Source organism: Miniopterus schreibersii (assembly GCF_964146895.1).
Source record: "Miniopterus schreibersii genome assembly, chromosome: 5".
In the NCBI taxonomy this organism is placed as follows: domain Eukaryota; kingdom Metazoa; phylum Chordata; class Mammalia; order Chiroptera; family Miniopteridae; genus Miniopterus; species Miniopterus schreibersii.
This window is the reverse complement of record NC_138106.1, coordinates 71,785,354-71,798,321: the sequence shown is the minus strand read 5'-3', so window position 1 is coordinate 71,798,321 and position 12,968 is coordinate 71,785,354. Positions and strand designations below refer to the sequence as shown.

General features: G+C 33.2%; 1 protein-coding gene across 5 annotated transcripts in view; it reads left to right on the top strand.

Moving 5' to 3' along the window:
* The window catches only part of CADM2 (cell adhesion molecule 2), a 997,699-nt gene that overhangs the window by 926,719 nt on the left and 58,012 nt on the right, over positions 1–12,968 (top strand). For 3 of the 5 annotated variants that reach the window (XM_081138744.1, XM_081138745.1, XM_081138748.1), the window contains one exon: positions 8,281–8,400. The exons of the other annotated variants lie outside the window; for them this stretch is intronic. In XM_081138744.1, the coding sequence (XP_080994870.1) occupies positions 8,281–8,400 (120 nt within the window). The remainder of the gene's footprint in view (positions 1–8,280; positions 8,401–12,968) is intronic. 5 annotated transcript variants of the gene reach the window in all.

Sequence of the window (12,968 nt, the reverse complement as noted above, 5' to 3'; positions counted from 1 at the left end):
GCTTCTGAGACACTTTAGACTTAATTTTGCTTCAAAAATCCATTCTGAATGGGCCAGAATGCCATTTTTAAAAGGAAAAACTGCCACAAAACAAAACAGGTTGACAAGTTCGAAATTATTGTACACTGCATTTGTAGAGAACAGAACATACCTTTAACCCGAAATGCTCATTATTGGAAAAAAGGTGCTGTACCACTCTCCAATTTACTGTACACAGTGCTTGTTGGAACTGATTTCACTCTGACAAGGTTATAAAGGATCTGTTGTGCTCTGATAAGCTCCAATAACAATATGTGGTTGCATAGTTTTGAATTCCTTGATTAGGTTGTGGGAAAAAAGGGGCACTTTGTATTATTTTGAATGTGATGTGATGATTTGGAGCTCTAAAGCTTTTAAAATCATTGGAAAACTGAATTCAGAATATAAGATTCTTTAGTATGCTGCATTTTAATTCTTTAATAATTATTTAGACTTGAAGATTCTTGGCAGGAGTTCCAAAAAATTATCTCATATATGGTAAAAGGAAGAGGGGGAAAGAATTCTTGCAGTTATTAACCATGTTTAAGGCTCAATTACCGATTCATGTTATTTGAAATGATACTATTCCCTATCTTCTTGCATTGTTGTCACTGCCACCAGAAGGCACATTATTTATAAAGCCCCAGTAAAATTCAAAACATCGAGCAAGCTACCCTAGGAAGTACAGAGGCATATCATGGAGCCTGTGCGCTCTGTTATCATCTTGTCGGTTCATGAAAAATAAATACAAGTAATTCTTGAATGTTATAGCCTTCCAATTTTCAACCACTGATTTCATGAAGAGCTTGTTGTGGATTCTGTGTATAGTGAATTTTATTATTAACAGTTAAAAGAGTAGAGGATATTAATTGATTACGTAAATTAGAGAAAAATTTTAAATGTTATCATGCCATCCCACATGTATTCTGTGATGTTTTTCAAAGGGAGGGAGAGAGAGAGATGTGGAGTTAGTGCGAAGCGCAGAGCTCGGGGTATGGTTGCCCATATAGAGTGGGATGTCATGAATCTAAGCAATGTGAGGAAAGTAGCAATGTAAGGAAAGTAGTAGAAAAACTCGAAAGCATGACCACTATTCAGAGAGAGGGGAAGTTATTTTGAATTAGTTGATCAAGGATGTCTTCCCAGAGCAGATGGGAATCAGACTGAACCCTGAGAGTAGTGTTTTATTAGGTAGATCAAGAAGGGAGGCTATTTTACGAAAGGAATTGGGTGAGGGGTTGGGTCTGAATAAATTTTTCCCAAAGCAAAGTAATATTTTTATATTTATTTATTTTTCTTTTTATTAAATTTATTGAGGTGACACTGTTTAACAAAATGTTATAGGTTTCAGGTGTGCAATGCTACAACACATCATCTGTACATTGTATTGTGTGTTCACTACCCCAAGTCAAGTCTTGGTCCATCACCATTTATCCCCCCTATGTCCCTCTCCACCTCCCCACACCTCCCTGCCCCCAGCAGTCACCACAGTGTTGTCTGTGTCCTTGAGTTTTCTTCTCTTTTTTGCTCAACCCCTCCAGCCCCTCCTCACAGCTCTCAGCCTGCTCTCTATCAATGCATGTCTGTATTTTGCTTGTTAGTTCATTTTGTTCATTAGATTCCACATATGAGTGAAATCTTATGGTAATTGTCTTTCTCTGCCTGGCTTATTTCACTTAGCATGATGTTCTCCAGGTCCATCCATGCTGTCACAAAGGGTAAAATTTTCTTCTTTTTTACATTTGAGTAGTATCCCACTGTGTAAATGTACCACAGCTGTTTTATCCACTCATCTACTGATGGACACTTGGGCAGAGTGATATTTTTAATAACAAAGACATATTTTTTATAAAGACAGCTTATAATTTGTTAGAAAGAGAGGTATATAAATATCATGGTGATATTCTGTGTAATAAGTGTGTGAAGGTGTGTGCAAAGTGCTTGAAAACACATTGAAGGAAGATATTAACTCTTTGCAGGATTGGGGGTGCTTTACAAATGAGATCATATTTAAGCTGGCCGGAAGGACAGACAAGAACGAGAAAACTGTCATAAAATAGGATGTGGCTCTGAGAACATGGCAGCAGTGAGAACAGGAGTTTAGTGCAGAATTTGAGGAAGGCACTTGCATCAAGGCCAGATGTCTTCCTGTGCGCTGGGCTTTGGCTCCTTTGTTCATGTTAACCAAGCACTATGAGAAATAAAGAGAGCCAGGCCTACATCCTCTGAGGAACTCTAGCCCTGTTGTTTCAGAAAACTGTAACATGGTGGCGCCTCAAAACAATGGTGGGTACAGTTTGGAGCTCAAATCAGAATCATGCGGGTTGAGCAGGAGAGATGGTGAACTGATAAATTTACCATAACAAAGTTTAGCCAGGGTTCCTGGACACGGATTTTAGTTTCCTGATTCATCAACATTGCTGTGTGAGCTCAAATTGTGCTCCTTCAAATGATTAGTCTCTTATAGAAGTAACTCATATTATTTATATTTCATTTATTTGTAACCCAGTATCTACTCCCATGAATAACTTTTGCAGTCTACATAGACTTTGTATGCACTAGTGTTCAGTTGTGCAGTTGACTAGTTTGGGGGTTCTGTATGACATTACTGAATTACTCCTGAATTTTCCTTTTACATGAGAATGATATTTTATATATGAAAGTATATATGAAAAGTATAATTTATTATAATTCATACCTTATGTATAGGTAAAAGTATAAGCAAATATTTTTATGACTTGAAACCTTTACTTTTCTCAGTTTCCTATCAATAAAATACATTTTTCCTTTAAAGGAATATCTATAGTAATTTATATCTATATTGTGGATATTTATAAATTATATAAATATTATATATTTTTTCAGTAATGAAACATGGACCTCTGTGAATTTATTTTAATATCCTTTTTAATCCATAAAGTCATTTTAGCAAATTTTATCTATTTTAGTATATAGTTAAAAATTAGTCCCCTAAGATTTAATTTACTAGCAAATGATTTAAAACAATCACAATTTCAGACAATTGATGCTTTACAATTCTATGTATTGTGATAAAAAAATTTTAACAAGTTAAAAAGCTGTGATATAGCATTCAAACAATATATTATAAGTTAGAATATGTTTTAATTCTAACTTAGAAGAACTTTATATAATTTTTGTTTGAATTTAAATTATATATAATTTGTCAATATTTATTAATTTCTCTTATTAGATCTAGACAAATAAAATCTAATTATTTTTACTTTTTTCACTTCCCAAAATGCCTTCTTAAAATCTACATATTTTATCAATTACTTTTTTATTCTTTATTACTTAACATCTAGAAAATACATAATACAGTTAATTTTTCTTGCAAATTGAAAATGCTGAACTTCTTTGTGACCACTTTTTTTTCCCCCAGGCAAATTTAATGGTATTTTATTAGCTTAACATACTCTCCAAGGAAAATAACAATAAAAATTTGAGCTCATGTTTTATATTATAGAAATCAGAGATGAACTACCATGGAGTTAATTTATTGACCTATTAGATAGTTATCATTTCTAAATTTTAATATTTATAAATTATATGTTACATACCATTAACTTCTTTATTTTATTTGCACTTATCTTAGTGTCTGTGTTTAAATATTCTTTAATCATAGGATGATAACATGTAAAGCATATATTAAGAACTTCTAAAATTGATGTCATTTTGAACAAATTACCTATGATATTAATATGGCTGTAGATTATCTTGCTTTATGAACAGAATCAGTAAATTAATGTTGAACTAGGATTTAGTTATTTTTATTAGTGTGTGTGTGTGCATGTGTAAAATTTTTCTGCATATAAATTAGTGTATGTTTATTCTTGGGAAAAATAAAAATGGGTGTTTGTTAAAAGGAAAAACATGACCTACATTTTATAACCTATACTGTATTTGATTGAGAATTCTTTGAATAAAAAATGTACAGGATTCTAGATATATCAAAAATGAGGCAAGTGATTAGTACTAGTGCATTAAATTTCATATTTTTTTTAAAAGGTAGCTCCAATTTTACAATAAATACCTAAAGAAAAGGCCAAAAGTGAATGCATGAAACCAGGACTTTTTAAACAATTGTTAATGATACCAACTATTGCCATTCACTTATAGGAACGAAAAACAGAGATGGGCATTTAGACTTAGGAAAAGGGTACCATCTTTTACTAATTTTTGCTTTGAGAAGAGTTACAATCAGGCAGCTAAAATAAATGATCTCCATATGGAAGTGTTGCAGAAGCCTCTTCATTATACAAATTAAATAAAATACTATCTTTGTAATATAAAACACATATATACACATATAACACACACACACACACACACACCCCTATATAGAGACCAAGAAATTCTATCTCAAAGTTATTTGACCCATTAAGCGGAGATAATAATGAACAACTCATAAATTTGTGAAGATTGTTCACCACTGATCACAGGACCTGTTTAGTGAGCCCTTCTGGCCTTTCGCCCTTTCTGTGAAAGTTTCAAATTAGATGAAAATGAATAGTGTGAAAGGAGAATGGAGGTCCTGAATCTCAGATGAGGCTCACACTGCTCTCAAAGTAGCAGGATCTGTGAGCAAAGATTTATTTTGCTAGCAAGGAAATGTATTGCGGGAAGAAGTTGTAAGTGTGGTCTTGAAATTTGACCCTTCAGAAAATAACAATGGCCAGTCTATGTTGAAGACAGAGAAGGGTTTTTCTGAGCAGAAGTAATAAAATCTTTTAGTTCTATATTAACTCTTAGACCCTGTCAAAAAACGTGGACTTTTCTAGATCCCATAAACATGTTATATATTTGTAATGCTATGGACAAATTTCTTTGGTCAATATTTACTGACCTTCTAGATTGTGCTGGGGTCTCAACAATAAAGTAGGCAGAGGTGTTCCCTTCAGAGATTGTCAAGTGGGTAGTCTGACAGCAATAAACTCAGTGTTAGAAAGTTTTGGTAGAAGAGGAGTAGCATATAATATTCTTATTCTTTCTGAGAATTTCAACTAATTCCAACTAATCTGACGTTGTTCAATTTTAGTTTATTCTGATTAATATTCTGGTGTTGAATATTTAGGTTATTTCACCTTGTGCTCTTCATAACAGAATTGAAATAAATCAATGAACATCAATATGCAGTAAAAAGACAAAACAGAATGAAAAAACCCTAAAAAGTTTTGAAAAAATGAAAATGGCTAAAATGTTTTAGAACCCATAGAATGAGATGAAGTTAATAGTGATTCAAAACGTGTAACAGTGATTAGGAAAGATTTCTTATACAGGTTCTTTTCTTGACCCAGCTGTCACATTGGCCAAGGTACTTTGCATCAAATTACTTTCAGCCAATTTGTTTTTAGGTGCACATGAAATCAAGAGGGGAGGGTGAGCCCTGGCTGGTGTGTCTCAGTGGCTAGAACATCGGTCCCCACACCAGAGGGTCATGGGTCCGATTCCCAGTCAAGGGCGTGTACCTGGGTTACAGGTACTACAGGTTTGACCCCCAGCTCTGGTCGAGGCACGAGCGGGAGGCAACCAGCTGGTGTGTCTCTCTCACATTGATGTCTCTTTCTCTCTCTCTCCCACCTCACTCCTTCCCTTCCAGTCTCTCTAAAAAAAATCAATGGATAAATATCATCCAGTGAGGATTAACCAAAAAAAACAGCAGGGGAGGGTTTGAGAGGGTGAGGAGCAGATAAACAGGAGCAGGACTGAGTCAATAATAATTCCTAGTGTCGTCTCATCTATCTGGACACTGTAAAATAAGCCAGGGCAGTTCTTTTAAAGTGGATTATCAATTATGAACACAATCCAATTTTTTAAAATTCTTTGAAAATTAGCCAAGGAAAACACATATATTTCATGCATTTTCATATTTATAGGAAATAAGAATATTATTTGATTTATATAAGAGTGCTCATAGTACCTGATAATATGTAGACTCTCTCCAAAACAAATCATGATTTATTATTACCTATCTTATTTCTTAGAAATAACACAAAACAAAAACCCAAATCATGTTTTTTTGGCCAAACTAAAAACAAAATAAAACCTGTCATTTGTATTCCAATTCTTAAGAATAAAATAATTGTAAAAGGCTGCTTTTCAGATTCAATAGAATCATTCTAACCCATTGTCTGATAGCAAAACTCCTAGTAGTTTATAATTTGTAACAGGTTTGGGAATATCAGACCTATTTCATGGTTATTTATATGGAGTTTTAAAGAACTAATATTATTGTATATTCTTATATTTGATAGCCCTGCCTGGAAAACATTGCCCTTTGCATCAATTAAATACATATATTTTGAGATCCTAATGAGCAGACAGATGAAGAATGTATTATTTTCTATTTTAGATAGCATATGAAAATTAAAAATTCACATTTTTTTACTTTACAAAACATGTTTATTTACCTTCAGCCTTCCTAAACTGTTTAGGAAAGCTTTCCATGAAAATAAGAAGGTATTGCCCTGACCAGTGTGGCTTGGTTGGTTGGAGTGTCACCCCATACGCCAAAAGGTCATGGGTTCAGTTTCCAGTCAGGGCACATATGGGAGGCAACCGGTAGATGCTTCTCTCTCACATGGGTGTGTGGATTTCTTTTCCATTCTCCCTCCCTCTCTCTCTAAAATCAATAAAAAATGTGTCTTCGGGCCAGGAATAAAAAAATAAATAAAAAATCTTTGCTAAAAAAGTAAGTTATTATGAAAATTAATAAAGAAGAAGTGATTTTGCTCAGATACCTAACATTTGTTCATTTATGTTGTTAAAGTCAGTTCTACTTTATGATCACGGTAATCACACTCCAGGCAATATTCATTTTCCCTAGTGATTAATGTAGCAACATCGAGTTTTTCCAAGGTTATTTTCTTAATTTGAGTGGCCAGGAAGCACTTCCCCTGTTGAAAAGCAGGTGTAAACATGGATACGCAAGATAAGAGGGCGACTGCATGTTCTTTGCTGTGTCTCCAGTGTGGGGAATTCGGCAGGTTGAAGTCTGAGGACCCAGTAGGGCTATTTATCAGAAGCAAAGAACTATAGAAATATGGGTGTGGTTCAAAGACTTTAATTAAAAGACTGACAGAAAGCCTTTCAGTAGCAAAATAATCTGTCAAACACTCTGAATATATTGGGGCTGTGTGGCAAACATGTAAAATCAAACCCTGGCGCAGTAATTACAGGTAATTTCTGAACTGTTTCTAATTTCCTTGCTCTGTAAATTATATGCCTTTCCACTTGAGACAAGATTCGACTCAGGATCTTATCGAGGTTCTCACAGCTTGACACTGGCTGTGTCATTTCAGTATTCTCCATGCTGCTCTTCAAATTTTCATCTTTTGAATGACAGGAAGGACGATTTGGTGTTAAAATCTGAGCTATTCTTCCTGTTCTTATGTTCTTTATATTTGGATCTACTGTTAACTTTGGCAAATTTTACTAATTATGGATTAGCGGTTGAATGCTATGGATCGAGTGTATGTTCAATAACTTCTCCTCGGCATGCCGAATAAAATAAATCATAAAGCTTTCAGAATACTGGGTTTCACGCTAGTTGACTCAATACTTGTTAAAGACTCCTAGGTACTGCAAAATTGTTAGAAGGCGTTACCAGCTAATCAGGGTAAGAACTGCAAGACTCTAAGCTGTGCATTAACATCATTTGTAAGAAAAGGAAAAGCAAAATAATATAAATAACAATTGGCTTCTTCATTTTTGTTTCTAAAGAGTGTTCTCATCCTATTTCCTATCACTAAGTTTTCTTAAATGAAAAAAATCAAAAAGCATTTAACATGCATAGACTCATCCATCGCTAACATTTCTTTAACCTTATGTGGTGGTGTTATTTGTGTTTATTTCTGTCCCGTTGTTTCTTTGTCCACTTCTTTGACGAAGCATGTCATTTTTTGTTTTAGCTATCTGTATTTTGCTACTGCATGTCAAACTTTTAAATGACTCAGCAAACAAATGGATTCTTGTCATTTTAAAATTCACTCTAAATAGTGTGAACAACCTGTTTGTTCTCAAGCCTCTCTCCAAGTTTTCACTTTGTACAGGAGCATAAAAAGAAAGTGAACAAAAAATGACAAGAACTGTGAGGTACAGCCAGCTTTGTACCAATAATCTGTTTAAGCTTGTTAAAGTTAAACCTAAGTAAGATGTGTGTATTTATAATTTGAATCATTTGTGTTTCTCTTTTGTTTGCATGATATGATTTTGTTTTATATTTTGTTTTTTTCCACTCACCAGATGTTCCCAACACTTTGCTTCCCACTACTATCATCCCCTCCCTTACCACTGCAACAGTCACAACCACTGTAGCCATAACAACCAGCCCAACCACATCTGCAACAACCAACAGCATGAGAGGTACAGTATGCTTCTTTGTTATGGCCTAGAAAACACATTCAATGGAGCTTTAAAGGGTTTTTTTAAGGGGTAGAAAAATTAAGATCCAATTTTACTTAGTAATAAGAAGAAATAAATCACCTAAATTACATTCAATTAGAGTTATTTGAATAGAATGAGACAAATGTTCTATTTTATTGAGTGTCACTTATGACTATTATTAAAATATTCCAGAATGTAGGTTAAACATATATGGTGTTCTACAACATTGAGCAGATTTACAATGTGAACATGGGCCTTATTTTTTTGCCTTGCCTTTTCAGTGCAAACAAAGAAAAGAATGTTCACGGATGCAGAGATAACTTTTGCTTTTTTAAGACTCTAGTTTAATGTTAATGAGTTGTCATTTCTCTGCAACCAGATTAAAATACCCAGTGTTGACTGTGTTCTAAAATTGACATAATCCATTTTAAACAATATAAAAACATAGAACTTTTAAGTAAATATTCAACATATTATTCTAAAGTGATTTGCTGAGTGGATCCACTTGTTCTAACAGAATGTTCAAAGGCAAATGTTCTAGAATTGTCCAGGATGATAGTAATTGATATTGGCTCCCTGTGTAATTTTTGGTATCAGTTTATTAGTAAGTATTTTTGCCTTAAGGACAGCAACCTTAAAGAAATTAAAGTAATCCTTTGGGGCAAATAAATAATTATATAGGGTTCAGGAATATAAAAAAGCATTCCTGAACAGCCATTTAGTGGTTAGCAGATGATCAACGAATAAAAAGAGTTGAGTTCATTCTAGAAAAACACATTTTAAACTTTATTTCTGCATGAGCAATGTTCAGAAAATATTTGTCTTATTTAAGTCTGCTTTTTTTTATTTCTTATGTGTGTTTTGTGTCATGTTGGCTATACTAATATGTGTTAAACTTAACAAATTAACTTGAAATCATGGGGACTTTACATTAATATATATGTAATTAAACTTGTACCAAGGGTAGGCTTAGAATTATTTTCCTCCACTTATAAAGGTAGTTCAATTGTACTATCTGGTTTTATTGAAATTTTTATTAATTCTCAATATTAAATCGAGTTGCTAGCTTTCATGTCACAGTTATCATAACATTTTTTCTGTAGTTCCAGAAAAATTTGTATTTGGTCATTGCTGATTTTTAATAATCATGTCAACTATATTATACAATGTACAAGATTGATAGCTAAAGTTTGATGGTAGTAGCAATAATAATTTCTCAGAAATACCTAGGTTTGTTTTATGATTACTAAATAAATTGTATTTGAGCTAAATCTACAAATGAGAAGAGTTTAAAGGTCTTTCTCATAGCAATTTACATAAAAGTGGAAAGAAAATAATAAAGCTGAAGAAAAAGGTAAATAGTACATTGATATTATATAAAATGAAAGATATCTAAAATTCTGTTTTGCTTTAGTTTATTATTTTTTGAAGATTTTTACAAACAGTAATTCAAACGAAATATAATAAATCCATACTAACAAAATCTCAATGATATTAAGTTCCATTGTACAAACAAAGCACACTGATAGAAAGGAAGGGAGGTATACTGATTTAAATTTGTATTTTAAAGACCTACTCATAACTTATTAGTCAGGTATGCTTTCCTTCTTTAACAAATATTTAGTGAGCACTTGGTATATATACGGGAAACATGCCAAGTCCTAAAATTACAGAAATTAAAGGTATTGCATCCCAAATCACTAACAATTTAATGAATTTCCCCAAACAGGGCATTCCCCGCCCCCCCAAAAAATGTATACCCACACTTTGAATAATTATAAAGGCAGTGTTTATTAAAATACATTTCATTTTCATTTAACAGCTATCAGTGGTTAAAATGTGTATACATTTGTGTACAAATGTATACAAAATGTGTATACGTTTTGGCCTCTGTAGAGGCCCTATATGTGAGAAAAATGCCTTATTTTAAACTGAAGTGTTTAACAACATTCTTTTATATTCATTCACATGTATCTTGATATGTTACCTATTGCATTTTATCCAACCTGTTAAAGGAAAATCAATTTTATACTTTTTCAAGTAAACTCACTTGTAGGTTTCCTAAGATGTTTTGTGAACTTTATTAAATCATGGGCATTAAAAGTGCTAAAATAATCTCCCTGATATAAACACACAAATGAACAAACCTCAAAGAAATGTGCGTGCACATACACAAACACACACACACACAGAGTATTTTCTGGTTTTTACCAAACAGTTAAAAGATAATATTTTTCAAATGACATCAATATGTATGTATGGAAAGAAATTTATTTTGTAAGTTAGTCAATCCATAGTATCTATTTTACATAGAAAATGTAGTAACACTGACATCGAATGCTAGCCTAATGCTTATTTTCCTTAAGCAGTCGGGGACTGAGGGAAGTCACCGAGCTCACCTGCATGATTACTCTTATGGTTCATAATCGAGGGAGTGGGGGATCCAGTCAGTACCTAAACATTGCTGTGAAGTCTGTACTCTATCCCTTTTAAGTTACTGTACCATATTTCCCATTTGTGCATTACCTTTTAAATTAGAACTTTCGCATCCAATTATATTTTAAATGAGATTCATTTATTTATAAATTAGTGAAAGATTTTTCAAAATTATGGTTAGAAAGGTATCAGAAGCCCTGGCCAGGTTGCTCAGTTGGTTGGAGCACCATCCTGTGCACTGAAGTTTGCGGGTTCGCTTCCCGGTCAGGGCACAGGCCTCGGTTTTGGGTTCGGTCTCAGTTGGGCACCTCTGGAGACAACCGGTCCAGGATTCTCTCTCACACCTTTGTTTCTCTTCCTCCCTTCCTCTCTAAAATCAATAAAAAAGCATATCCTCGGGTGATGATTAAAAATAAAAAGGATAGCATAATAAAGATATGTTTGCTAAGAAAAGCTGAGAAGTAAAGAGAATATTTTCAGCTTGCAGATTTTTTAAAGTTGATGTTTAATCACTTTCTCTCATTCAATAATCTGAAGTAAACTAACAATATTTGATTTTAATAGCTTTAAATGTCATTTCTTCAGATTTTTAAAATAACAACAGTTACCTATCTAATAAATCACCACAAATATCTCCATTGACACTCTTTCACCACTCCTATTATTGCTGAGTTTTTCATCCTAAAGTGTGATGAACATCAACTTAAAGTAAACTTAAAGAATCACAGCTGTGACTATATTATAAATTAAGATAAAATAGAGTAAAAGATACTACTCAAATAGTCATAACCTTGAGGATTTGCACATCTCTTCAGTTTGTACATGAAATGTATCCCTGTTTGGAGGGAGAGAATCTTCAACCATATATATGAAAGAAAAGCTAGCAATGAGCAGGGTCTTGTTACAAATAAGGTGTTAAACACAGAGAAGTGAGCAAAGTTGAGCAGTCATGGGGATGATAGAAAGTAAGAGACCCCTAGAAACATTTTGGCATCTTTGGTTGTGAAATTTTGGTTCATCTGTTTGCAGAGTCTTTGGTCTTGGACAGTGAACCAAATTGAGCCTCAGCAGTTTAATTAAAAAAATACAAAACACTTAATAGAAGCACTTAATTCCAAGCTCCTCTTCAGACCTGGCTAATATGTAGAGTTTTGGAAACATCAGCACTCAATGTATAGCAGGATATTGCTCAGTTCTTTTTAGTAGAACGAATGTGTTTACATGTAGGTGGATCATAGAATTAATGAAACAATATATTTTTGTATAGTAATTATAGTTTTAATTCTGGAAAAATTCTTTGGTGTTAGTGCACTGATTACTTTTAAATTTTAAAACTATTTTCATTGATTATATGAAAAAAAATGGGTAAAAATGGTATTAGAGCATGTCAGACTTTATCTCTTCTCTCCATCTATCCTTGAAAGATTATAAACTTTCCATGGTTTAGTATTCTTGATATATATTATATTTCTAAAATCTGAACATTTTATAGATCTCTTAAATTTTTTTCATTACAAAAGGCCATTACTACAACTCATTTTAACTTCTGCTTTTGGAAATTGAAGTGTGCTTTTTTTTTTTTAATATGTTTTTATTGATTTCAGAGAGAGAAAGGGAGAGGGAGAGAGAGACAGAAACATCAGTGATGAGAGAGACTCATTGATCGGCTGCCTTCTGCATATCCCCTATTGGGGATGGAGCCAGCAACCTGGGCATGTGCCCTGGCAGCAATCGAACCTGACCTCTTGGTTCATACATAGGTCGATGCTCAACCACTGAGCGAGGCCAGCCGGGCAGAAATTAAAGTTTTTTGAGACTAATGGCCTGATTAGTTCTATCATTCTATTTAGAAGGCATATATACTCTCTTATAAATGTGGGATATTATTAGATCAATGTGATAAATTCTTATAAGAACTGTTATAATCTAGGAATCTTTAGCAGTACCCTCATTTTATAGAAAGGTTATTGAAAATTCAGTAAACATATATGACATAGTGACATATATCAATGGCTATGTCTATCATAATTTTTAAATTATAATTTACAACTCTAACTTTTATACTTGTCAAGACAAAAAAAACTAAACTCCTAATTACTATTTGTTTTCAT